The 26,435-nt window shown below is 51.2% G+C and overlaps 2 protein-coding genes across 8 annotated transcripts in view; one reads left to right on the top strand and one right to left on the bottom strand.

The window, feature by feature from the left end:
* The first annotated feature begins 324 nt into the window (after positions 1-324).
* CCAR2 (cell cycle and apoptosis regulator 2) lies at positions 325-15,278 on the top strand. Of its 7 annotated transcripts, none has more exons than XM_081136225.1 (21): positions 325-418; positions 1,274-1,370; positions 1,898-1,989; positions 2,631-2,722; positions 2,914-3,028; positions 3,176-3,305; positions 3,486-3,582; positions 7,866-7,985; positions 9,579-9,801; positions 9,888-10,001; positions 10,344-10,507; positions 10,959-11,130; positions 11,220-11,450; positions 11,563-11,784; positions 12,369-12,513; positions 12,647-12,729; positions 13,152-13,298; positions 13,479-13,590; positions 13,696-13,884; positions 14,039-14,244; positions 14,469-15,278. In XM_081136225.1, exons 2-21 carry the CDS (start codon positions 1,313-1,315, stop codon positions 14,511-14,513), a joined length of 2,757 nt encoding a protein of 918 aa, XP_080992351.1. In that variant the 5' UTR covers positions 325-418; positions 1,274-1,312; the 3' UTR covers positions 14,514-15,278. The 7 variants fall into 7 exon arrangements, with proteins under 7 accessions (XP_080992351.1, XP_080992356.1, XP_080992354.1 ...); XM_081136230.1 differs by having other exon boundaries at positions 12,650-12,729; XM_081136228.1 differs by lacking the exon at positions 325-418 and adding an exon at positions 478-542.
* The window catches only part of BIN3 (bridging integrator 3), a 39,918-nt gene continuing 28,737 nt past the window's right edge, over positions 15,255-26,435 (bottom strand). The window contains exons 4-9 of the mRNA XM_081136232.1: positions 26,292-26,353; positions 25,058-25,194; positions 24,489-24,529; positions 19,356-19,497; positions 19,020-19,154; positions 15,255-16,397 (exon numbers count right to left, since the gene is read on the bottom strand). Of these exons, the coding sequence (XP_080992358.1) occupies positions 16,251-16,397; positions 19,020-19,154; positions 19,356-19,497; positions 24,489-24,529; positions 25,058-25,194; positions 26,292-26,353 (664 nt within the window). The 3' untranslated portion in view covers positions 15,255-16,250. The remainder of the gene's footprint in view (positions 16,398-19,019; positions 19,155-19,355; positions 19,498-24,488; positions 24,530-25,057; positions 25,195-26,291; positions 26,354-26,435) is intronic.

Raw genomic sequence — 26,435 nt, forward strand, 5'->3', positions numbered from 1 at the left:
CTCGTCAGGAGGGTTTGGTTCTCTGGTGGCTGCAATCCTGGGGTCTGCTAGAATGAGGCAAGGTTGGGTGCTTCCTTAAGTCTGGGGTCAGCTCCAGCTGTCTTTGGATAAAGAACCAATTCTCTGATGCCCATTTTTCTAATGGGACACTTAAGCAAGGACACCACCAGGCGTGGCTTCCTAACGCCCATCGGGTCGGGGCAGGAGTACTTCCGCCCCCGGGTTGGAGCGGGCCGCAGGCCGGCGGGGGAAGGGAGACTTCGCTCGGTGGAGCGGAGGGAGGGACTATATCCGGGAGAGTGGCAGCTTCCGACCAGTGGTCGCGCTTCCGGAGAGGCGCTTCCGGTGGCGGCGGCAGCAGCGGCTGTGGTGGTTCCGGGTGTCTTTGTCCCCCCGGTGTCGCGGCCCTGGCCCGCAGGTGGGTCTGCTGGCCCCCGCCGCCCTTCTGCCCCTTCGCTCCTCCCCCAACCGGGGGGCTGCGAGGGCCTGGCAGCGAAGATGCACGGGGCGCGGAAGGGGCCGAGGCCCCCCTCGGACTGCTAGTCCGTCTCCCTGGCAACGGTCTCGGCCCTGGGGGCGGAGGGGCGGGAGGAGGAGAAACCGCGCTCCTCTGTCCTCTCACGGTGGGCTGGCCGCGGCCCGGGCCGGGAGATGCGGCACCCGCGGCTCCTGAGGCAGGAGCGAAGGGCCGGGGAGCGCGGGAGCCGGAGGGCGGGTGCGCAGCCGGATTCGAGGTCGGCAGGGCCACACAGCTCCCTCCTAGCCAGCCGGGCCGGGGGACAACGGGCCGGGCTTCCGGGGAGAGGACCCACACCATCTCTCTCCGGCAGCAGCCTCCTCCATTTTTTCTGGGCCTTGTGTGGAGCATTTTGGCGGATGTATTTGAATGAATGAATGTCTCCGGCCTCTTTCCAGCCTTCTAACCCCCCAGCCATCTGGGGTGGCGTGGCATAGTGAGAGGAGCCCTAAATTGTCGGGAGACCTGGGTGTGAGTCCCAGTTTTGTCACTAACTGGTTGTATGGCCTCGGGGAAGTCTCAGCCTCTGAGCTTCAGCTTGGTTTTCTTTAAAATCGCATGACAGCATCACCCGCCACTAGGTTATTTGTGAGGGCAAACTGGAACAATGTAATTTATTTTCTGCTACTCTTTATATTACCTTCATCCATCGTCTCCATTCATTCTACCTACTCCCCTCAAGATACTTAGTTCCTGTTTTGGGGTTGATGGAAAATTCCCCTATGAGCTGTTCATTTATTTCTTTTCTCATTGAAGGTTTTCCCCCCAAGACTCTGAAAGAAGACAGCAATCCTAATGTCCCAGTTTAAGCGCCAGCGGATCAACCCACTTCCTGGGGGACGCAACTTCTCAGGTGATCGCCTTTATCCCTGCCTGGGCTCATACTGGAAAGTATGTGCTTTGGAGTTAGTCTTGTAAAACTACGGCTTTTGGGTTTTCCCTGGCGGAGCGCAGTTTGCTGCTGATATTGCTTAGGAAAATAGGAGCTGACCACAGTGGTTGCCAGTGAAACCCTGTGGAGGAGTTGCTTGGAGCCATTTTGCCTTTTGGGTTTGCCATATCCTCTAGTTCAGCGATTTTCAACCGCTGTCCAGCAAGAATTTTTAAAACATGCAATACCTGACTATGAAGTCAGGGGCAGTGACCTCTTTTCCCTTAGATTGTCAAATAAAAAAAATGACAATAGCCATCCGGTGTGAATGAATCAAAATTATACCTATTTCTTTTTGTCAGATCAACAAAATATATTTTTTGGTGGCCTCAGACTTTTAGTAATTATATGTCATGAGACGAAAAAGGTTGAAAATTGCTACCCTAGTTGACTGTAGTGCTTGAAGATGGTAGGTGCAGTTCCTGGAGATTGCTTCTCTGTCCTCATAGGCACAGCTTCAACATCTCTTCTGGGTCCTCCTCCTGGTTTGCTCACTCCTCCTGTGGCCACAGACCTGTCCCAAAATGCCAGGCACCTTCAGGTAGGTTGGGCATCCTTTCTAGTGAGTTTCAGCCCTTGGGACCACCCCAGCATGCATGGATGCCTGATGCTGTCATTTTTACATCACAGTGTTCATCCTTCCTGACATTCCTGTCCTGGGCCAGTATGGAGGTGACTGGACACCTCTGACTGGGGAATCCTAAGTTTTGGTTCTAGGGAAATCTTTAGGGTGCTTCTTGGAATAAAAGAGCTGGGAATCCTAGAAGAAGCTTATGATGCAAGAATCAGCATAATGCCTTCCTCCCCAGGCAAAAAGATGGGTTATGTCCACTAAACATGTATGCTTCTTTCCATTGGAATCTTTTTTTAAAAAGTGTTTTTATTGATTTTTAGAGAGAGAGGAAGGGAGAGGGATTGAGAGAGAAACAACATCCATGGACTGCCACCTGCACGCCCCCTACTGGGGATCGAGCCACAAACCTGGGCATGTGCCCTGACCAGGAATCGAACTGTGACCTCCTGGTTCCTGGGTTGATGCTCAGCCACTGAGCAATACCGGCCAGGCTGACTCTTGATGCAGTACTCTGGTTGAGCTGGTTGGGAGGGGAGTGTAGCTCGAGATGAGATGCTAATGGCAGAATGTGGATAAATGCTATTTTAAACTGCACTCTTCTCTTATAGGGTGGGGAGAAGCAGCGGGTCTTCACTGGCATTGTTACCAGCTTGCATGACTATTTTGGGGTGGTGGATGAAGAGGTCTTTTTTCAGCTAAGGTAGGTTTGAGGCTGGTCTCCTTTTGGAAATGCTTGTTGGATTCAGTTCTGTCACCATGCTCATGGGGCTCCTCTAAAGTCATTGCTTTCCTGTTTTTATGCAAGGTGTGAGAAATCTTGATGGGAAGGGCTCATTAGGGTAGTCAGGGTGACTTGGCCAGGGTCTCCTGACTAGGCTTATGTGCTGGCAGTGTGGTGAAGGGCCGGCTGCCCCAGCTGGGTGAGAAGGTGCTGGTGAAGGCTGCATACAACCCAGGCCAGGCAGTGCCTTGGAATGCTGTCAAGGTGCAAACACTCTCCAATCAGGTATTTATCTCTCCTTGTCACGTGCATTAGAAAGGGCAGGGAGGAAAGCCCCTATGTCCTGAAAGCTGGGCAAGAACCTTACTTTTGTTGAGAGGATGGGGACACCAACCATGGGATGCCCTGAATTTCCTGGTTACTGTCCTGCAGCCCCTACTCAAGTCCCCAGCACCTCCCCTTCTACATGTGGCAGCCCTGGGCCAGAAGCAAGGGATTCTGGGAGCTCAGCCCCAGCTGATCTTCCAACCTCACCGGATTCCCCCACTCTTTCCTCAAAAGCGTGAGTACCAGTGGCATGGATGTTGGGGTGTAGCTTTATGGGGTACTCTGGATGAATGGACTTGTAACTATCAGGTTGCTGTTCTATGAATAGAAGTGGGTACTTCTGTGCACTGAAAGAAAGGGGCAGGGGAGTTAGATATTTAGAGTTTTGGAGTCACCAGCCATTTCCTCTCTGCAGCTCTGAGTCTCTTCCAAACATCCCACACACTTCATCTGAGCCACCTGAACAGATTTCCTGCTCGGGGCCCTCATGGCAGATTGGATCAGGGCCGAAGGTAAGAGGATGTTCAATAAGAAAAAATGTTTTTTTCTCTTTATTTGCCTTTAGGAGCACTGTCCCTTTCTTTGCCACCTGTTGATACTGACATTCTCTTCCTGTAGTTGGATCCTAGTCCCAGGCAGACACGTTGTTGGGTATATACAAATATTGGAATTTTAATAAACTGGTTCAGCAAGCAGGGATTTGATGTAGTTCATCTTTCAAAATAATCATATTGAATATTTTCTTAATATATAATTTACTTTTTATTTCTAGTTCCTGAGATTGAGATACTAAGAATCAAAACTATCAGGAGGCCCTGGCCAGGTAGCTCAGTTAGAGGGTTGTCCCAATACGCCAAAGTTGTGGGTTTGATCCCTGGTCAGGGCACATACAAGAAACAACCAATGAAGGCATAAATAAGTGGAACACAAATCAATATTTTTTTCTCTCTCTCCTGCCCTTCTTTGTCTCTTAAAAAAAAAACTTTCAGGAAAACAGTAATTGTCCCAAAAAAGTAACTTTGTAGCATATGTTTTAATTCCTAGTATAAAACATTTCTTTATATACATTGTATATATCAGTGTGGGTTTAGAATGTGTATGTTGCACTCTGCCTAGAAGTCTAGGTCTGTGCCTTGGACATGCAGACAGTTTCTTGGCCCTGTGGAGCAGCATGATGGATTTGGGGCTTTGGGGCCTCCTAGGCCATCCTGTATCACCTGTGAGCATTGGGGACTGCCAGGAGCATGCTACCTGTTTTCTCTGGCTCATAGGTTCTTTATCCTACCCTACTCTTTCCCTAAAGGGTTTTGCTTATATCCCTAGGAGTTAAGCTCTAGACTAGTTTGCTTAAGACTTGTTCTAGTTCTATCTGTTGGTTTTATTTTAACTTTTTTTGTGTTGAAAATTTCAAGTATATGCGTAGTAAACAGAAAGGGATGAAGAACTCTCATATCACTCAGCCTCGAGATCAACACCTGCCATTCACTTTTATCTCTACCTCTGTCTACTCCCTGCCTTGTACTTAATTTATTTTAGGTAAAATTCATAGGTTAAAATGCACAGATCTTAACTGGACAGTTTTGGCGAGTGGAAAATCCCATGTAACCCTCACTCACATTAAGATGTGGAACATTCCATCACTCCAGAACATGCTCTCATGTTCTCTTTCTCTTTTGAAGTGAGAACTGTACTGAGAAGGAAACCCTGATCCCAGATGTCAGTAGATTATTATATGGTCAGAGCTGAGAATGCAGTCCAAGGTGAACATTGAAAGGTTCCTGGAGTACCTCAGAACGTTTAGGCAATGATGTGGCTAGTCTCTGTGCTGAAGCTAGTGTGTGCTCCCTCTGGATAGGTCATTGTGAATTCTAACTAGGGGGATGCTTTGATTGTCCAGGGTTGTCTTCCAGTGTCTTCACTACTTTGTCCCATTCTCAAGTCACTGGTATATATTTTGCATACTCCCACATCTCTCATCTGGTGCCTCTTCCTAGTCTTCAATTTCCAGGACTTTCCACTTCTCATATTCTGCAGATTTATTAAAAACTTCATTACAAAATCATAGCACGTGTGCTCAGGGATGATGTAGCCTGGATGGAAATTGGTGGCTGCTATGAACTTTCTGCTTTGGTTTCAAGTTCAGTCTTTCTGTACAGTCAGTGGCATTTGATTGGCCTGGATATTTCAAGCTCTGTGCAAAGGCTATGTTATATTACTTTGGCTATAATGCTTCAGTGTCGTGGCTTCTAGAGAAAGTAGAGATGTTACCATCAGTAGAGAGAATTTGCCGAGTAGGAAAGGGGGTAGTAAGACTTAGGTCATTCTGGGGAGAGCAGCAGTTTATAAAGGAGTCAGCCACATTAGCGTTTTGGCTGGAAGCCAAGCTTTATTTTGAATTTTAGGCTTTGGGATGCAGGAATCAATGTCTCCTCCTGCTGATGTCACTGAGATGTGTTCCACTGGTACTACCTTGTAACCTGTTTCTGACAAGTCACAGTAAGGAGGGAAAACTGGTCTTCGGATTCACAGGATTCAGATTGACAGCATTTACAGAAGCACTCACTGCAGTCAGGGGCAAGCTGAGAGGTTCTTCTGTTAGAAACGTGGGAGCACTGACAGCCCATTAAGGCAGAATTAGAAGGCAGAGATGGATAGAGATGCAAATGAGCAGGGAAGTCACATGGGCAGACACAAGAGAAAAGAAGGAAAACTTTGTGTTAAATATAACCAACCTAGTTCCTGGGGTGTAATGACTAGGGAAGGAACCCAGGCAGGTCTGAAAGGAAAGAGCAGAGACCTGGGAAATATAATCCACTCAGTTACCTCAGCCCGAAGTGATAGTTTTTTTTTTTTTAATCCTCACTTGAGGATATTTTTTCCATTGCTTTTCAGAGAGAGTGGTGGCGGGGGGGAGAGAAACATTGATGTGAGAGAGACTTCGATTGGTTGCCTCCCCGTGCACCTGACGGGGGCTGGGGATTGGGCCTGCAACCAAGGTATGTGCCCTTGGCCAGAATTGAACTTGGGACTATTCAGTTTGCGGGTAGATGTTCTAACCACTTAGCCAAGCTGGCTAGGGCATGACAGTTGATTTTCATTCTTGAGGCATGGGGTTCCTTTGTTTTTTTTAAATTTATTGGGGTGACATTGGTTAATAGGATCATATAAGTTTCAGGTGTTGATTTTTATGTTACAAGATCTGTATATTGCACTGTGCCCACCACCCAAAGTCAAATCATCTTCTGTCATCATATATTAGGCCCCCTTCACCCCCCACTCCCTCCCCCTATCAATGTGGCATTTATAATGGTTTAAAGGTTTTTTCTCTTCTACTGTTTTTATTTATTGCACCCATAACAGTGATACAACGATAAATAATTTATTACAAGAATATATAGAGTAGTGCAGACTGTGATAATAAAGTTAAAAAACTATAAAAACTTTGAAGAGAAAAATTATTGCCACTTTTTTCCCCCACATTATTTTCTAGTCTTTTTACAATTTTAATCTTAGAGTTCAAGTTATTTTTATACATTCTTAGTGAACATTTTTCCATGTAAGCCTCATGATTGTTTTAATGGCTGCGTGATTATTTTACTTATTTATGATAAAAATTCAGACCTTGTTGGAAGTGAATATGGTTTTCTTACTCTCAGCTGGATTTTTTTCACTATATATAGCCTTTTTTTTCTTCTTTTGAACTAACTTCCTTGGGATACATTTTCCAGAGTGGAATTATTAGATCAGAGGGTTTGAGTATTTTTTGACTTTAATGTGGACTGCTAAGGGTTCATTATGAGAACTCTCTCTCTTTCTCTCTTTTTTTAATATGTTTTTATTGATTTCAGAGAGAGAGGAAGGGAGAGGGAGGGAAAGAGAGAGAAGAAACATCAATGATGAGAGAGTTATTGATTGGCTGCCTCCTGCATGACCCCTGCTGGGGATTGAGCCTGCAAACCAGGACATGTGCCCTGACCAGAATTGAACCTCGATCTCCTGGATCATAGGGGCGATGCTCAACCGCTGAGCCATGCTGGCTGGGTGGGAACTGTCTCTTTTAATAAAACTTACTTTATAGGACCCTTACCACGGTTCCATATATGTGCCTCTTGTTAAAAAAAAAAATTAGCCCTGGCCAGTTTGGCTCAGTGGTTACAGCGTGGGCCCCAGCATTGAAAGGTCGTGGGTTGGATTCCTGGCCAAAGGCATGTACCTGGGTTGCAGGTTTGATTCCCAGCCCCAGTTGGGGCTGATGCGGGAGGCAACCAATCGATGTGTCTCTCTCTCATCGATGTTTCTCTCTCTCCCCCCGTCCACTCTCTCTAAAAAAATCAATGGGAAAATATCCTCAGGTGAGGATTAGCCAAAATAAAAAATAAAAAAAAAATCAGTTAAAGTCTTTTCTGTTCATTTCAAAAAAATTATATGTTAACTATAATTTATAAAGTTCTGAAAGTAAAAATTATTCGTAAGTTTTATTTAGTCAGAGGCAACCACCATTAATATTTTATTTCTTTGCAGTCTTTTCAAGGTTTTTTTTTTTTGCAGTTGAGGCACTACTGTATATATAGTGTTACATACCATTCTTTTGGCTTAACATGAATGGTTATTAAAAGCATTTAAATACTCAATGTAATATCTTTACAACAATCTGTTATACGGCTATTAGTGTGGTTTCTTTATCTATTTCTTTAATACTAGGGAGTCAGATCATTTCCAGTTCTTTTTAGGCCAGTATATATAGAATCTGTAAGTAACTGTGGCTTCTTCCTTCTGGTGATGGCTCAACTTCCAGCGATGACTATGACTCCAAGAAACGTAAACAGCGGGCTGGTGGAGAGCCTTGGGGTGCTAAGAAACCGAGGCATGACTTGCCTCCTTATCGAGTCCATCTCACTCCCTATACTGTGGACAGGTGAGTGGCAAGGCTGGGGTAGGGGGCTGCTGCTTGCATCTGGTAACAGTTTCTTGTGTAAATGACATACAGTCTGTGTGAGAGTGTGTGTGTGTGTTCTTATGACCTTTCCTTTGTTTGCTGTTTTTGTTTTTTAATGTGACAAATTTTTTATTTCAAAACCTCAGATTTTTACCAGCAGAGTACCACTGACATAGGTGCCCTGATAGAACTTTATGATTTGATCACCAGAAATGATTATGCCAGGCTAGAATTGAGGCTTACTAATCAAAATCTAGGTGCCCAATAGCAGTTTTAATTCAGGTAGAAACCACATCTCATAGGAACGCTGGGACTGGTTTTCTGCATTATTTTTTAAGTGCTACAGTATGTAGCCTGCAAGCTTCTCACATGTGGAAACTGACTGACTAAGAGGTAGATGAGTGATTCCAGATTCCATCTAGCAGTGGAGGCAGGGCTCCAGCTGCTGTATTAGATAGACTCCCAAAGCGAAGTCCACTGAAACACCAGCCAAGGTGAGGGGGCAGCCTCCTGCCATCTCCTCAAGATGGAAGAGAAGGAGGGCTGTCCCTGCTCTTCCCTGGGTCACTGGTTCCCCTCCCCTGGCCTAGGCAGGGCCTCTTGTTCTCCAAGCTGATCTACCTGGCTCCCCTCTCCTCACGAGACACTGGTTTCCAGGTCACAGCAAGTCAGGACATGACTACTAACCATTAGCCACATACATAGCTGTTTTTTTAAACACAAATGTCAAATGGAAGCCTGCTGTACATACTTTGCTTTTTCGCTTAATATATCTTAGAATTTATTCCATATTAATGTTTATTAGCTTGAGCTCATTCTTTTTAGCAACTACATGGTATTCCACTGAATGGATGGACTGCCATTTATTTAACCAGCTGTCTTAACATTTTCAGTCTTCACTTGTCCTAAATATTATTGTAATAAACATCCTTCTGAATACATGTGGACAGTTACAAGCTTTTTATTGAGATAAGTTCCTAGAAATGGAGTAGCTGGCCGAAAGAGTCTGATTTTAAACTTTGATGGATATTGCCCGTTCTTTTAAAGAGGTCATATCCGTTTACATTCTCACCACTGGGGCTTGAAGTACTTGTTTCCCCAGGCCTCTGCCAACACTTAATTATCAAACTTTTTCATCTTTGTCAGTTGGATGGGTGAAAAGTGATATTCTGATTTGCATTCCTTTAATTATAAGTGAAATTAGATTGAGCATATTTTTATGGGCTTTTAAGTCTCATTTCTGTTGATGTCAGTTTTCCAAGTATTCTCTTAGACTTGTTAACTTTTGGTTAATGATTTTTGGGTTAAGACAGTGACCCTTTTCTTTGTTACGTATTGCAAATGCTTTCCTATTTTTTTCTTCTCCAGTTTGACTATTTTGCCTTTAAATGTCATAACATTTTGGCGGTCAAATCTAATCCATCTTTTCTTTCCAGATGTGTCTTATTTAGGAAGTTCTTTCCCAGATTATATAAAATAATTTGTCCTTTTATTTTTGAAGTTTTTTACGGTTCCATTTAATAAATAATTTAGTCTTAGCTCATTCTGGATCTCCTTGCTTTCTTCCTACAGCCCTACCTGTGACTTCCTAGAACTCCAGCGTCGTTACCGCAGCCTCCTGGTTCCCTCAGATTTTCTGGCTGTGCATCTGAGCTGGCTGTCAGCCTTCCCTCTGAGCCAGCCCTTTTCCCTCCATCATCCAAGCCGTATCCAGGTATCTTCTGAGAAGGAGCCAGCTCCAGACACTGGTGCTGAGCCCATCCCTACAGACGGTGACCCCACTTATAGTTCCAAGGTAAGTTGGCTGGGGTTCTGCACTTTCTCCCATTGTTGGAGGCTGAAAAATCTCTCAAGTATGTCCTTCCCACCACCCCTGCACAGGTACTGCTGCTCTCTTCCCCGGGATTGGAGGAACTGTATCGTTGTTGCATGCTCTTTGTGGATGACATGGCTGAGCCAAGGGAGACACCAGAACACCCTTTGAAGCAGATTAAGGTGAGAGCTGGAGTCCACGAGGCAAGATGCATTCATTGATATTGTCGTCCCTGCCGTATTTTCAGCAGCTCAGCTCCTATTCATGAACTCCTAGAAATGGAGTTTCAGAGCTGAAATACCTCTCATTTTACCAGGAGCATAGCATTGCTCAGAGGTGTTCTTACTTGTCAGAGTTATGTGGCTGGGTCGTGTTCATGGGTGGAGAAGGCACCTCCCCCACATTGCCATGTGGACTCTTCACCACATCCTGCTGCCTGCATTCCCTAGTGCTGGAAGACTGCCTCCCAGTGGGAGACCCAGGTAACTGGTTTTTCGTTTCTTATCCCTGATCTCATTTTGCAGTTTTTGCTGGGTCGGAAAGAAGAAGAGGCAGTGCTGGTTGGGGGTGAGTGGTCTCCTTCCCTGGATGGCCTCGACCCCAAGGGTGACCCGCAGGTGCTAGTCCGCACTGCCATCCGCTGTGCGCAGGCTCAGACCGGCATTGACTTGAGCGCCTGCACAAAGTGGTGAGTGGCTGCCCGTGGGCCAGCTATTGGTGAGTTGAATTGGCGACTGTTCAGGCACCTTTTTGGCCTGATAGCTCACCTCTGTTCCCTAGTCCCAGCTCATTGCTCCCTCCATCCCTCACAAATGGTCACCTTGATCATGAGCATGACTAGGGATGTGCATGTGGAAGGGCAGCTGAACCCTCCCCCACAAAGGCTTGTCAGATATGAACCCCCCCCCCAAGGACCTTCAGTGCTCCTCCTTGTTGCCTTAGCACCTTGGAGAGTAAATGTCTGCTTACTTGTGTCTCCCATCGACTAACCATTTCTTGAGGACTTGGTCTGTATCTTTTGTATTTGAACTTTCAAACCTGGCTCTCAGAATGTACTTATTAAATGTTGATTGGCAACTGAGGCACTTGCTTGCAAATGTCTTGGGTCATGACTTCCTTTTTTGCTTTGCTGTGAGCAGGTGGCGCTTTGCTGAGTTTCAGTACCTGCAGCCAGGACCCCCAAGGAGGCTCCAGACTGTGGTGGTGTACCTGCCGGACGTCTGGACCATCATGCCTACTTTGGAAGAGTGGGAGGCTCTGTGCCAGCAGAAAGCTGCCGAGGCAGCTCCCCTGGCCCAGGAGATGCCAGTGGTAAGGCATAACCTTACTTACTAACAGGTGGGGAGAGTAGGTACCCTGACCAGAGCCCAGGTGGTCACAGCTCTTGGCTTTTATCACAGGAAACAGAGCCTACAGAACAGGCAGCTGATGCATCGGAGCAAGCAGCAGACACCTCCAAACAGAATGCAGAGAACACGGAGGTCACCACACAGCAGGAAGTGGACACTGATCTCCCAGAGGCCCCTCCACCCCCTCTAGAACCTGCTGTCATGGCACGCCCTGGCTGTGTAAACCTCTCCCTCCATGGGATTGTAGAGGACCGGAGGCCAAAAGAAAGGATCTCTTTTGAGGTAGGTGTAGGAGTCTGGGGAGGCTGTGGGGTAGGGTGTGTGGGTGTGTGGCAGGTCTTGGAACACTCCCTTTTCCCTGACGCCCATGGGCTCTTCCCGCCTCTTTCACCAGGTGATGGTGTTGGCTGAGCTGTTTCTGGAGATGCTACAGAGAGATTTTGGCTATAGGATTTACAAGATGCTGCTGAGCCTTCCTGAAAAGGTGGTGGCCCCACCTGAACCTGAGAAGGAGGAGGTGGCCAAGGAGGAAGAAGTGGCCAAGGAGGAGGTGGCCAAGGAGTCCAAGGAGGAGGTACAGAGTGAGGGCACAGCCGCCGAGTCAGACGCCCCGCCGGTGAGGACCTTGGCCCCCTGTATGGGCTCTGGGGTTACACACGGTAACGCTGAACAGACAGAACTCGAGTGCTGCATGGTACCAGGCGCTGCTCTGGGCACGTTATGTTCTCTTAGAACTCCTCTCATTCACTACATGTGCTCAAGAGCCTGTGTGTCCTGTGTGTCGCATGGGGCTACACAGCTAGTGAGTGCTGTGCTGGGGAGGGAAGCGGACGGAGGAGGGAAGGGGAGCGTGGCTGGTGGGCAGCACGGATTTCCGCGAGTGAGTGTGCTCTGAGGAGCAGGGTGTGGTCAGCCAGCACACTGCGTTTTCTTAACCCTTCGTAGGCACATGGGGCTTCCTGCCTAACTAGTCTCAGGTCAGCATATTCTTTATGAACTGAGCTAGACACCTGAGGAGGGTCCAGGTGTCTGGAAACTGCCCTGGTCGGCTCTAAACCCCATGTAATGAAATACATTACAGAAGATGGTACATACAGAATCCTTAACAGTGCCTGGATGTGGTTGATACTCAGTGTTAGCTGTAGTTAGTGTTAGTAACTACAGGGGACAGTCCTCCTCATTTCAGTCTGCTTCCCTTAGAAGGAAGATGGGCTTTTGCCCAAACCCCCATCTTCTGGGGGAGAGGAAGAAGAGAAACCCCGGGGTGAGGCATCCGAGGACCTCTGTGAGATGGCCCTCGATCCAGAGCTGCTGCTGCTGCGGGATGATGGGGAGGAGGAGTTTGGTAAGTGCAGAAGGACGGAAGCAGGTGGGCACCGGCCAGTGGCTTCGGGACTCTGGCTCTAGTGCTCTCCTGTTGGAATGAGTCAGCCTGGCCGTGCGGTCCCTGCTCCGAGCTCATTTCAGGCTTTCTGTAGCAGGAGCCAAGCTGGAGGATTCCGAGGTCCGGTCTGTTGCCTCAAACCAGTCAGAGATGGAGTTCTCTTCCCTTCAGGACATGGTGAGACCTCTGTTCTGCCCCTCCGGCCTTAGTGACAGTGACACTCAGCAAGGCCTGAGTCAGTTCTTGGAGAGGGATATTTCCACCAAATGACTTCCAGTGTCTGTTGACTGACAAGACAAACTGGCTCTTGGCTTACAGAGCAGCACTTCTGCAGGATCTAGGAGACATTTCAGTATCTCTATCAGGGTAAATCTGAGCGAGATATCTAGTCTAGGAGCACATAAGGTTCCTCTGTGTGTGACAGCCGTGGGGCCAGAAATGCCCCAATAGGCCTTTGGTTATAGGCCCAGGGTCAGGTCTCCAACTGGAAGGTGGGCCTGGGTGTGACTGTCAACCAGACCAGTCAGGGCTATGTCCTGGGGGATTTAGCTGTTGAGAGAACTATTTGTAATCCTGCTCATCCCTGTTTTCTCTTTCAGCCCAAGGAGCTGGACCCCTCTGCTGTGCTCCCTTTGGACTGTCTTCTTGCGTTTGTTTTCTTTGATGCCAACTGGTGTGGCTACTTGCACCGTCGAGACTTGGAGAGGATCCTGCTTACCCTTGGCCTCCGGCTCAGTGCAGAGCAGGTGCCTTCTCTCACATCCCCCTTGGTCCTTTTTGAGGTGGCCTCACCTCACATAACGTGCACAGGCATGCATCTGACTTCCGTGGGGGACTTGGGATGCTCTAGTTCTAGGTTCTTCCACATCCTGGGGCAACGGCTTGCACCTTCTCATCAGAGGGGATCTTGGGTGTGTTTTCTGTAGGCGAAACAGCTGGTGAGCAGGGTGGTGACCCAGAACATTTGCCAGTACCGCAGCCTTCAGTACAGCCGCCCCGAGGGCATGGACAGTGGGCTTCCTGAAGAGGTGCTCTTTGGTGCGTACCAGTGCTCTGCAGCCTTCTGTGAAGGATGGGCAGGACAGGGCAGGCTGCTTTCTTCTCCTCAGAACCGACCCTTAACTCTTTTCATGTCTCTGCTAGGAAACTTGGACCTGCTACCTCCTTCTGGGAAAAGCGCAAAGCAAGGAGCTGCCCCTCTGGAACACAAAGGCCTGGTTTCCCACAACGGCAGCCTGATCAACGTGGGGAACCTGTTGCAACGTGCAGAGCAGCAGGACAGTGGACGGCTCTACCTGGAGAACAAGATTCACACACTGGAACTGAAGCTGGGTGAGTGGCCTGGTCCACAGGAACCTGTGGTGAGGGGCCTTGCAGACGTGCACATGGAGACCAAGGGGGCATCCTGCTCCTTAGGCTTTAGGCCTCTTGCCCTGTGCTCTGATCCTTAACTTAGCCCTAGTCTTTCTGGTATGTTCCCCACCAGAGGAGAGCCATCACCGTTTCTCAGCCACTGAAGTAACAAACAAGACACTGGCAGCTGATATGCAGGAGCTGCGCACCCGGCTGGCCGAGGCCGAGGACACGGCCCGCACAGCTGAGCGGCAGAAGAACCAGCTTCAGCGGCTGCTGCATGACTTCCGGAGGCGCCTGACCCCCCTGCAGCTGGAGATGCAGCGCATGGTTGAAAAGGTGAGCATGTAGGAGAGCTGGCATTGGTCGAGAGGCTTGGTCAGGATGACGCCAGGATGGAAGCCCCTTGTGCCTGTGCCCAGGTCCACCTCGCCTTCTCCCCCATCCATGGTTTCTTAGGGAATCCATCAGTCAGCAGTTTGCAAACTTGAGTCCCCCTGGAGGAAATGGGTAGTAGTCCTTTCTCCTTGGGTCCTAATTCTTGTGCCATCTGTTACAAACAGGCTGACAGCTGGGTAGAGAAGGAGGAGCCAGCACCTAGCAACTGAGGGGCTTGGCGCAGGAGCTGCCGTCCTCTGAGGTCAGCGATGGAGCCTGCTGAAGTTAGAGCCCTTTGGTTCCAGAAAGAAGCTGGAGCAGGACCTGGGAGCCATAGATGGGGCGGCTGACCCGTGCTCAGCCTGTGTAGGGGAGCTCAGGCCGTTAGGGTGGGGTCTGCCTGTGCTATGTGGGACGGACGAGTGAGGAACCAGTTCCACTTACAACTAAGTCCAACATCTTCTGCACCCCTCGAATGTCATTTTGCCCTCTACCTTGGGTTTCTCCTGGGACCCTTTAGTCTTGTGCTTTCTCCTGTCCTCTTCCAGTTTAGAGTAAGACGGGAGGAAAAGGCTTTTTGACTGTCATAAGGTCTGATGCCAATAAATGAAGAAACAGACACGGAATCTGGCTGGGGTAAGAGCCCCTTCCTCTGGATGGCACAAATCCTGCTAGGTTACAGGAGCAGGTTCTTGGGGAAAGGGTTTCCTGTGGCCTTTGGAGGAATGGAGTCGGTGCCAGCGAGCTCTCGCTGTTGGGCTGTTTGCCAGTGAACACTGTTCCAGCCGCCCGACTTGCCAGAAGAAACCAGCACTTCTGTTCCCTGGCTCCCTGTGTTCAGAATGTGGTATTGGCTCTGGCCCAGCCTTTTTCCCTGTTCCCCATAAGTCTCACCTCTTTCCATAATCCGTGGTTTCAGTTTGATTTTGTATATAAAGTTGGTTTTTTTTTTTTTTTTGCTTTTGTTTTTTAAATAAACCAAAGTCAAAAACAAACCAAGTGTTCTCCATAGCTTTTCCCTTCTTCCTCTTCCAGGTCTGCCTGTGCTCCCACCCTTCCTCCTGGCCCTCAGCCCAGCCTCTGCTGGATGGAGGTGTAGTCACCTCCAGAAGCCCTTTTGCCCTCAGGACGGGCTGCTAGCTGGTCAGGAGAGGATGCTGTTGGGGTCCTGCCAGCTCAGCAGGGGGCAGCATTACTGTTAAAAAAACCTGGGGTGGCTCCTCCTTTCCTTAGTTACAGCACAATACAAGGACATTTTTTGGAAAACTTTACTTGAAAAAAATAAAATTCCAAATATTCAGGTGAGAGAAACCCACTGTTGCTTTGAGGCCTGTGAATTGGACATTTACATGAGTTGAATCCATTTTTTAGGGAACCTACAAGATGGGAGGGGGTCTTCCCTGCACTTGACTGAAAGGACAGGAGTGGGCTAAGCCAGCCCTTGTGCTGGGAGCCTGGAGTGAGGGGCCTGTTGGCTGGCAGGCCACAGCACTCACATTCTCCAGAGCAGTGCTGTGGCCTTCTCCCAGAAAAGGAGAGATGTGGGAGGGCAGCAGGATGGGTGGACTCCCCAGGACGGGTCTTTTGGAGGTAGATGTAATCCCAACCATGCAAACAAGGTGGAGACTGCAGGTGAGCTGACAGAGCCCATGCCCTTTGCAGGCTGGGAGCCTGTTCTGGCCCTGGGCCAGGAGGCACTTTGGATGGTTCTTCTGGAAATAAGAAAGCCCCTTGGGTTTTTATAGGCTGCTTACCTGTCTGCAAGCTCCTGCTATGGGAGGGGAGACAGTTGCCTGCTTGGGGCTCCAGGTGCCAGGCTCATTCCAAAAGGCTGGTGAAGTAGGGTGGGGGCCACTAGCCCCACACTTCTCTCAGGGAGGGCCTTTCGCTGGCTGATGCCTGAGCCTAAGCTTGAAAAGGGCAAAGACTAGAGATGGTATGTTCAGGAGTCTTCCAAGGGGCAGGACTCAGTCATCAGCCACAATAGAGAGGGCTCTGAGCTCGCTCAGTTTAGCTTCATTCTCCCGCTCCCGCTGCTCGTCGGGGTGGCCAGGCTGGTCAAGCTGTTGGGTCAGGTCTCCAAAGATCTTGTGCATTTCAGAGTAGTACACGACCTGAGTGGGAGGCAGGAGGTCAGCAGGGGCTGGGCTCCGGCCACCAAGCCCCCCACAGCACTGTAACCTCTGGGTTGGTTTCCACTGTTCCCTCCACTGCTGCCCTTCCCCTCAAGTGCACAGTAACCAGGGAGGAGTGAGCCACTGCCTGATGTCCTTCAGGACTGTCCACTGCTTGGGGTGGCAATAAGTCAAAGGGCGAGGGAAGCAACAGACCCTTAGGCGGGAGGTGGAGGTGGGGCTGTGCCCTTCTCTCCAACCAGCACAGGGTGTGTGTGTGTGTGCTGGGTGGTGGAGGAAGACAGCATAGTCCAAGGCCGGGGCTGGGGGGAGTGGGAGGACCCTGGCAGGTCCAGGGGAGACCACGGACTGAGGCACTGTGACTAGGGGCTCACTGCTTCATAGAAGCTAGGAGAAGCCAAAGGCTTTTGTTCATGGGGAGAGGGCACGGTAGGCTCCCAAAGCCCTGAGAATTGGTCTTTAGGAGGTGAGAATGGTGACACCTTCTTAGCCTTCTGTTCCCAACTCATCTCATTGATAATCATGCCTAATGTGCACAGCCCAGAGGCCAGGCCAGGCCATTTCCACGTTTCCTTCTAAGTAGGCCCCAGAATGGGATGGGAGAGGCCTACAGGAATGAGAAGAATGGGGGCCCATCAGCAATTCTCAGATAAATGGCTAAGGGCAGCTTAGACCCAGGGCCTGAGCAGGCCCAGGACCAGCTTTTCCAGGGGAGGGGGACAGGAGCCATTTTTGCCTCAGTCTCCACCTCGTGACAAATGAAAGCGCTTATTTCCATGAAAGTGTACCACACTATTCAAACCCCTAAATTTTATCATTTCCAGCTCCAAGTTGTCTGGGGAAAAGGAACTCTACTACTAGAGAAATTTGGAGTGCTGCTATTGGCAACCAGGCCTAGTGGTAGGTTTGGTGGCAGGGCCACGGCTGAGCTGCTTCTAAGAAAATGTCTCACACAGCTAGATTTGAGTGGAGCTAAATCAAGGCCTTCACATCCTGCTGTCACATCAGGGGACAGGGGCCTAGGCTGGTGCTGGGGATCATGGGGGATGCCCCTTCCCCCCAGCAGCACTGCATAGCTGAGTCACTAGGAATGCTCACTTCTCCAGTGACTAATGGCAGCACAGCCTCGGGAGGGGGAGGCTGGTGCCAAGGATGCAGCAACACCCCCGGCCACCCCGCTGCTTAGTGACAGGGCATCCTGAGCTCCCAAACTGCTCCACCCTGGGCAAAGCCTCATACCCTGGAGCTTCCTCCCTGAGCAACAGGACAGAGGAGGCAGGGCAGTCTGCAGGGCCTGGGGGGCTGGGAACAGGGGCGATGATGGCGCAGGAGGAAAGGCGTGCAGGAGGGAAGACACAGGGCTCCTTAACACATCCCTCCAGGCCCAGGGTGAAGCTGCTGGAAGGAAGCTCTCACCTATAGGGGCAATGCTCTGTGGGCAAGTGTGGGAGCCTCCACTCCCTTGTGCCTGCTAGCTTTCTGCGTTTTCCCCTAGCGACCAAGGACATGGTTGCTAACAAGTCCCAGCTCCCACATCAATCCTGCTCAGGGTTCCTGATCTCAAGTGTCAGTCCCATGGGTTTGGTGTTCTCCAAGGATGGCAGGTGGCGAAGTAAAAACCAGGTTTTTCTTTGGGTGCCTGTGATCGAGAACTCTGCAAGGAATGACAGTGTCCACTGGAGGGCGCCAAATACCCAGGCCAAGAGCAGAAGTGGGCTGGAGGCACGTGGGGAGTGTTGAGCCTTTAGCTTTGTTAACCAGTGGGGACAGGTGGAAAGATGCTGAGCACCTGCAGTCAGCTGGGGGCTCCACGTGAAGGAGACCTCTTAGCTTTGGCACCTCAACCTTTTGGTCTTTTACAAACAGGAGGACTAAACCCTGCAAACGGCCTGAAGGATGGGCGGTGAAGGGGCAAGGAGGGCAGCAGCTACACCCATCGCACATTTGGAGTCCTAACACCCTTGAGTAGCAGGGTTGTGCGACCCTCTAACTGCCTGGCTCCAGTGCTACCGCTGCGCACCTCCACCTCCACCCAGCCTGCCCTTCCTGCTGGCAGGTGCACCATGGCCCAGGGCCCCTGAGCACGGCTCTCGCCAGGGTTCAGGACCCTCCGGGGTTGCTAGAAGTAAAGATGCTCTGTGGTCTCCTCCCAAAGGAACAGGAGTAACTAGGGTGGGGATGGAGGTGTTGGGTCCTCAGAAAAGGGACATCACCCCATGACTTCCTGAGCACACCAGGCCAAGAACCCATCCATTGAAGTGAGGTGCTGATGGTGCAGACTCACTCGTTCTTGTTGCTTGTGGTGAAATGTGAGAAAGAACTTGAGGGAAAACCTGTTAAACACGGAACCTCGTCCTAGGCTGGGATTAACCAAAGAGCAATGCAGGAGCCAAAACAGACTCCAGCAAAGCCGGAGGCCCCTGGCTTCCTTCCCTCAGGGCAGTGCCGTCCGGCGGCAGGGTGGCTGGCTGCTGTCTTAGCGGAGAATGGGTAAGACTCCGGTGTGGGGAGTGGGGGCTGGCATGAGATGTGTCCACAAAGCCCATGTCTCCCGAGGGAAGGTGTTGGGCCAGCGTTCAGGGCACATGGGAGCAGCCTCACCTGTGCTCTGATCAGGGACTCAAAGCTGGGCTGGAAGTAGTCGAGTCGGCTGTTGTAGAACCGTGGCATCTCGTCCAGGAGCTGCCTGTTCTTGGCCTCGAAGTCATCCCGCACAGGCCGAAGCTCTTCTCGGGCCTGGGAACAAGACCCTGGCTGTGAAGCTCTCACTGGCTCATCCAGCATTCCTGCTGGGGTATGGTGTGTGTGTCTGTGGGGGGGCTATCAAAACACCTGGTGTCTTGGCCCTACAGCCCTGAGTTGGTCCCCAGGTAAAGGAGGAGCTTGCCATGTGTGCCACCTGGCCCGCTGTCTACCTTCCACCCCTCTCCTGGGTACCTGGTGGAGTTTGGCCAGCACTGGCCCCGTCTTCTCCTTCTCCTCGTATTTCTCCACCTTGGCCTGAAGCCTCTTGTAGTCCTGCAAGGCCTGCTCCCGCCGTTTCACTGCCATGTTGAGGCTCGGGAAGACACTTCCAAACCTGCTGAAACAAGTCGGGTTGAAGCTGAGAGCTGGCAGCTGATTGTTCACTCAGGAACACATACTGAGTACCTACTAAGTGCCAGTTCCTATTCTAGGTCTTGGGGGTTCTGCTGTGAACGAGACAGATGAGGCCTTGGCCCCTGTGGAGCTCACGCTACGGAGAACCTGTCTTAGGGTCAGGCCCAGGGAAAGAACACAGGGTTAAGGTTCACGCCACTGGTCTGAGCAAGACACATGGGTCATGAATCCACGATGCCACTTATGTGGCCACTGCCCCTCCCCAGGCACTCAGGGGCCCTGTCCCACGCTACAGAGACCTGTAATGGAGCAGGCAGCGCTGAAGACTCCTTGTCAGTCATCTGGCCAACATCATCTTTTTAAAAAATGAAAGAAACTGAGGCCAGAGAGAAGACACGACATGCCAAGGCCACAGTTGGGTAGTGATGGTCCAGAAGAGAATTCACACGTCCCAGTCCTGTCTGGCACCTCCTTAACATCCCAGATGCCACCAGCAGGGGACAGAATTGCAATCAAAACCTACCCCTGGTGATCATTTCATAAGGTGGATACATGTCCCAGCAGTATGTTCACACCAGAAAATGGTACAATATCCTATATCCACGATCCTTTAATAATAAACCACCCACTTTTAATAAAGAAATTTCTAACAAGCTCCCCCAAAACAAACCAATCCCTCCCCCCCCCGACTCTTGGCCTATCCGACTAGCTGAGCATAGGGAAAGCAGGAATCCTCTGGCTCTACCACTGAAATGGCCAAACTGTCCAGCCAGATGTCTGAGGTAATGACTCAGGGGCTCTTCTACCTCACAGTGACTCAGGGCCGTGGGCCACTCAGAAAGAGCAGCAGCAGACGCCTCCGCATTTTTGGCCCTGGTGGGCATATCTTTGTGACTAGTGTCACCTCTAACTGGGAAGGTCAATGATATCTTGAGACTGATGAAGGCAGGACTCATCCCAGGCAGGGATGCTGCATGTCCCTCGACTCAACTGAGTCTGGACGAGCCTGCCAGTAGGGTTTCTGGAACAGGACAGGAGAACACGAGGCAGGAGGTGCTACCACGCAGCCAGTGGAGATCTGGCCACACAACCGAGGACAACGACAGTGTGGCAGGTCTTCAGGTTTGAGAAGCCTGGAGTAGGCGACCCAGGACCAGGGGAAGAGTCAGTTCCTCCTGGAGCAACCCAGAGACGAAAGATGGGGATGGGGCAGCTTCTGACTCCTGCCTTGCACCGTGCCCAGGCCAGGAGGGCGTCTGAGCTCATGGGTCTTTTGGTAGTTCAGATGCCATATGAAGAGTGATCTCCAAGTCTGCCTCTCAAAGGGACATGACCATGAATTTGGTTTTTAAAAGCCTCAACAAATCAAGATATATGTGACATAAGAGTAATGGATATACACTTGCCAGAGAATATAAACTTGACCAAAGCATTAAATGCCCCAGACAAAGCTTTAGACCCAGGCAGTAGATTCTGATGAAACGAAGGGTTTATCTCCGAGAAAGGTGACTAAAACGAAGTCTTCTAACTTAACAGGTGTCTGTAATGGGCTCCACTTCTAACTGGAAATGAGGACGTGGATAAGACCATGCAAACGTCTCTGAAGCCTCAGTCACATGCCCCTTCACACATTAATCAAATTAATATTTTTAAGTGACTGACTTGCCAGGCAGAAAATGTACACCTATTTGGTGCCAAGCAAACTGGCTGGGGCAACCAGCCACCTCCAGGACCAAGGGTCCCCGGGAGGAGGTCTGAACAGGTGAGACCATTGGGAGGAGCTGGATTTACTGCCTTTGCCACAGGCGGCTGCTATGATGGGGGCCTCAGTTGCTAGGACAGCCTGTTCCTTCCTGGGAGGAGTGTGAGCAGCAGCTGAGGGGGAGCAGGTGCAGTTGGGCCTGAGAAGCCACCATGCCACCTCCCCGTCCACCCCAACTGGAAAAGGGGCCACCAGCAGTCACCCTGATTCTCTCATTAGAAGCGATCTGCTGCTTGGGTGGCCCCAGTGCCTGGGCCTCTGCTGTCCAGGGGTGAGTAAGGTGTGAATCCAGTGGTTTCAGGTTTCCACGCAATGCCAGGCAACCGCAGTGGCTGTGTCCTCAGGATGCTACCTTCAGCCTTCTGGAAGCAAGACCACCTGTCCTCTGTGAGGACGAAGTGGTTTTCTTTACCATGATAACTCTGCCTCCCAAAGTAGCACCCCTCAGTCACACCAGAACGCCACACGAGGCTCAGGTGACTTAGTTCACTGTATATGGATCGCTAATCACTCACCACCCAGGTGGCTTTGGGTGCTGGCTTTGGGACTCTTGAGGGGTAAGGGCGGGTGTCACGCTTCTCACAGTAAAGTGAGGAAACTAAGGTCAGACAGGAAAGATCAGACAGTATATTCTGAGTGGCTGACAAAAAGAGTCGTGGGACTCTGCAATCCTGGTTCTGGGTTACTGCTTACTGAGGCCCTACCTCCCCATTTTCTACTCAGAGGCAGCAGAATGGACTTGGCCACCCCCACGTGTTGGGCGTATAAATAGCATGATGCTGTGTGAGGAGAGGAGCTCATCTGGTGGCAGGACCCCCTTCTCCATGTGGGGTGCTTTACTGCTTTCCTCCACCTTCAGATCAAGGGAGGGTCAGTGGTGAGGTGGAATATAAGTCCCTGTGTCAGGGCCCCAGGAGATTCTCAGCCCTGCACACAAGGATCAACTTGACACTTCAGTCCACTGACACTTCCCTCCCCTGCTGAGCACTGGCTATGACATTCCAAGAGTTCAGGTGGGAAAACAGACTCAGAGGAGCAGGACCTGGCCAAGGTGACCGGCTGGGTGGGGCAGGCTGGGACTGTCCGTCTAGCCAGTCCCCTACTCCACCCTGCCGCACCACCTTGGCAGGTGTTATAGTCGTCATTTCCTTGAGAATGTTATCAAGGTGTCTGCACTAGATCATGAGCTCCTAGGATATGTCTATCCTCAAAGATGGGAGAACGGGGCAGGGCCTACACCAGGCACTGACTGAAGCTCTGCCCATGGTGACTGCTGGTTTCTCGCCTGTCCTAAGGTTTGACAGCAAAGTGTCTCCCCTGGGTAAGCTTGGGGTGAAGAGGCAGTGAGAGAGGGAGGAGGGGAAGAGGGAGGCAGAAAGAGGCCGGCTGGGAGGTGGGCTGGGAGCAGCCGGCCCTGGTGGGGAATGCCTGCCATTCCTCAATCTGTGCCCACACAGCCGGGATCTTCCACCCACCAGGAAAGGGAAATTGAAAGCATCCCCATCCGACCATGTGAGTGTGGCCCAGGGACTAGGGATTAGAGGCCGAGCCCCTAGGGGAAGGCTGGGGGCGGTGGGGTGGCCATGTGGCAACGTTCTTCATCAGAGGACAGGAAAGCTGCAGTTTCCTGTTTCCAGTGCTGGGGTCCCTGGGAGCCTCTCTCCTGGCAAGAGGAGGCAACAGGCAGTGCTGGTTTTATGTGGTCGGGGGAGATCGCATGTCGGCTGAGAGGCACAGAAGCCAGCCTGGGTAGCCAGGCAGGCCAGGGGCTCACGCAGAGGTCAGCGGATCTGCTGCGGAGATGGTGCCCGCCCCCTCTGCCACTCACCCACCTTCCTGGCAGGTGGTGGGCTGCTAGGGTGGTGGGAAGCAGCCGGGATTTCTCTCCACTTGGCTCCAGTAGCCAAGCATCAGATTTCAAGGCCGCCTCGTTGGTTGTGAAATCGAGACAGGAGTCCGTCCCCCGTTCTCTGAGCTGGTGTCCCCTGCCTAGTTCTGCCAGCCGTGGGTGCCCATGGCAGTCTCCATGGCAGCCCCTGAGACCCCCATGGGCAGGGTCTGCTCTGCCCTTGCTCCTTCCCAACCAGCTCTGAACCCTTGGTCCTAGAGACTGGTCAGCAGGCTATGAGCAATGGAAGTCCATCTCATCTGATGCCTGAGCCACTGGCCTCCTCAGCACCAGCTGCTCATGTGACCCTGTGACCTGGGGCTGAGCAAGGTTTAGGGCCCAGGGGCCCAGGGAAGGAGCAGCGGTGCAGGGAAAAATCCCTTCTCTCACCAGATTCAGCCTCCCTACCATGGCTGAGCCTCAGAGAGCCCGACTTAGAAAGAGCTTTTCTGAACCCCACCCCTTGGACCTGAGCAGGGAGCGAGGAGCTCAACAACCCCAGCACCAGGGGCCAGAGGATCAAAACCTGCTCTCTCATCTCCCTCTGGGCCATGATCCAGCCTAATGGTAATTAGCAGAGCCTCATTACCCGGCCCTGGTGTGGCAACTGCCAGGGACCACCACAGAGAGGTAATAAAGTGCAGCTGCCGGGCTGGAGCCGAGCCTTTCTAGGTCAGAGGCTGCCTGGGAGAGGCCAGGGAAGAAGATGAAGTGATTCGGGAGCTTCAAGGCAATGCCCACCCCCTTAGGGGACCCAGGGAATAGGCCTGTCTGATCACTGACCAGAGTCTGCCTGACAGAAGAGGAGTCTCACAGAAGAATTTCTGACCCTGACAGGTCATGAGTTAGGGGACCTTCCCAGGCGGGAACCCATGGCTGCGCCCTTCCCCATGTGCAGCCACCCCCACATTTCAAAAGCCGACTGCTGCAGGCAGCTGCTCTCCAATCCGGCTGGGAGAGATGAAAGGCCTTGCTCATCTCCGCTGAGGGCTGGCCAAGATCTCTGCTAGCTTAATTCAGCAAGCTCTGGTCCCACTGGTCCTCCAACAGGAACAAAGGGAAAATGGCAAAACGACCCCCAGAGCAGTGGCCAGCTGCTGTGGAGGATCACACGCGCCCTGCTGTCACTGAGCATCAGGGCAGTGGCCGGCACTCTGTCAACCCTAGGACCACAGACCATGTAGCTGGCAACCCCATCAATTTCCTGTCCACCTCATGTCTAAGGACAGGCTGCTTGAAGTGACAGTCAGTCCCCAGGTGACCAGCTGACCTGCCTTTCCCATGAGTGCCCTGAGCTAGTCCCCAGATGACCTTTACTCACTTTTTCAAGGGTTCGACCACGGTCTTTTGAATCTGGTTCACCTGTCAGAAGAAAAACCCAATGACATCAAAACCAGGGGGAAGCCAGACTCTTCCTAAAGGGGGAGGCTCCAGTTCCTGAGAAGAGGAAGGGGACCTGTCAGGGGTACCCCAGGAACCCGGCAGGGAGAGGACCAGAGTAGGACAGGCAGGGTGGGCACCCCTAACTGCAGCTGGGGCAGGGCAAAGGTGGTGACCAGGAAACCTGAAGGGCAACAAGGAACAGTGTCCTTGTCCCTGTTAAGTTCTTATCCTGCCAGCTGCTGTCTGCCAAGGTCGCTAATGGCCTTGCTCAGAGAGAAGGCTGGTCAGGCAGAGCTAACCTGCGTCTCCCTCATGGCCTCCTGTGAGTGATGTGAGCTTGTGGGAGCCACCGAGAGCAGGTCCACCAGAAAGAGTTCGCAGGGCTTGGGCATACAGGCCTCAGAGGGTTGAGGGCACCCAGAGAGGAGCCTGGGCCCTGTTAAGGACGCCATGCAGGTGCTCCTCCAGACGGAAGTTACGGGAAGAGGAGACCCAGACCCCAGTCACCTTCTCCTGGTTGAAGGCGTCCATCCGTTTCATGGCTGTGTCCAGGGCTGTCACCATGTTCAGAAAATCCTGGTCTTGTTCACAGAGGGGATTGGAGAGCAAGTCCAAGGATATCTTCACCGCAGATTTGGACATGGCTGTAAGAAGTCAGAGTTGAGGGAACTTGTGAAGGGACAGGCTTCCAAGCCTTGTCGTCAGGGCTCCCCGTCTCCCTCAGTCCAGGGGCCTGCACCCAGATGACCTACACCTAAACTACAAACTACAAAGTATCACAGAACGTAGACACTAGTCCTTACTGCACAATGCTCATTCCTGACCATCTGATGCTGTTCTGGATAATTCTTTGGGGCAGTTTTACCTGTTGCAATGACAGTGTTCTAAACTCTGGGTTATAAAAGAATCACCTGGGTGGGAAGCTGTAAGAAATGCAGATTTCTAGCTGCAAAGATTCTAATCTGGTATGTAAGTCTGGAATCCAGGACTATGTGTTTCAGAAGCCCCTCTAGGTAGCCAGGAGGTGCAGTGTGGCTGGAGAACAAGGGTAACATAGCATGCTACACCAGGGCAGCAGACTTACTGTAAAGAGCCAGTGAGTCCAGATTTTAGGCTTGGAGGGCCATATGGTTTCTGTTGCAACTATTCAACTTTTCCACAGACAATACCTGAAGAATGGGCGTGGCTGTGTTCCGATAAAACTTTATTGACAAAAGAAGGCCAGGTTGGGTGTAGCTAGGCAACCCCTGGTTTCAGTGACACACAGTAATAAGAAAGGAAGCAACAGGTCACAGCCCTGGCTGGAAAGGCAGTAGGGAGTGATAAAGAAAGATGCCATCCAGGTAACTCAGAACTAACTTCAAAACAAATAACAGACGGTCTCCAAAAGCAGACCCTTGGCTTGCTGCACGCATAGTTTGGAGACGCTAGGGGCCAGGAGTGAGGGCTGTCATGCTCAGACGTGCCCACATTCTCTGGATCATACTGGCCTGAGGCTCTGAGGCACAGACCGCAGGAGCCAGCACTGCACCTGGCTGCGGTGGTGGCTGCTGTGCCCTGGAAAGGGGTGAGTGGGGCTCTGCTCAGTGAAGCCTGACCTCAGGCCACTTCTCAGGGACATCTGTTGGACATCTACATGAAGTAAGTTGGGCACTTACTTCAAAGCCAGCCCTAAGGTGACTGAGGGAGGAGGGCATCACCTGTGCCCCACCCAGTCCAGCTCAGGGAACATGCTACCTACCCAGGTCAGCATCTGTGCTCTTCTTCAAGTCCTTTTGCAGCCTCCTGGTCTGCTCTTCCAGCCTGCAAGGCAGGGGCACGGGCCTGGTACCTGGCATCGCCAACTGGCTTTGCCAATTGTCCCCTTTCTTCCCATCTACCTAAG

Source organism: Miniopterus schreibersii (genome assembly GCF_964146895.1).
Source record: "Miniopterus schreibersii genome assembly, chromosome: 4".
Taxonomy (NCBI): domain Eukaryota; kingdom Metazoa; phylum Chordata; class Mammalia; order Chiroptera; family Miniopteridae; genus Miniopterus; species Miniopterus schreibersii.

Bases quoted from the DNA above. Each gene is read 5' to 3' on its own strand.
- CCAR2 (XM_081136225.1), top strand. From the start codon at position 1,313: ATGTCCCAGTTTAAGCGCCAGCGGATCAACCCACTTCCTGGGGGACGC. The intron at 1,371-1,897 runs GTGATCGCCTTT...CTGTCCTCATAG, and splicing joins TGGGGGACGCAACTTCTCAG to GCACAGCTTCAACATCTCTT. The intron at 11,785-12,368 runs GTGAGGACCTTG...TGCTTCCCTTAG, and splicing joins CCGAGTCAGACGCCCCGCCG to AAGGAAGATGGGCTTTTGCC.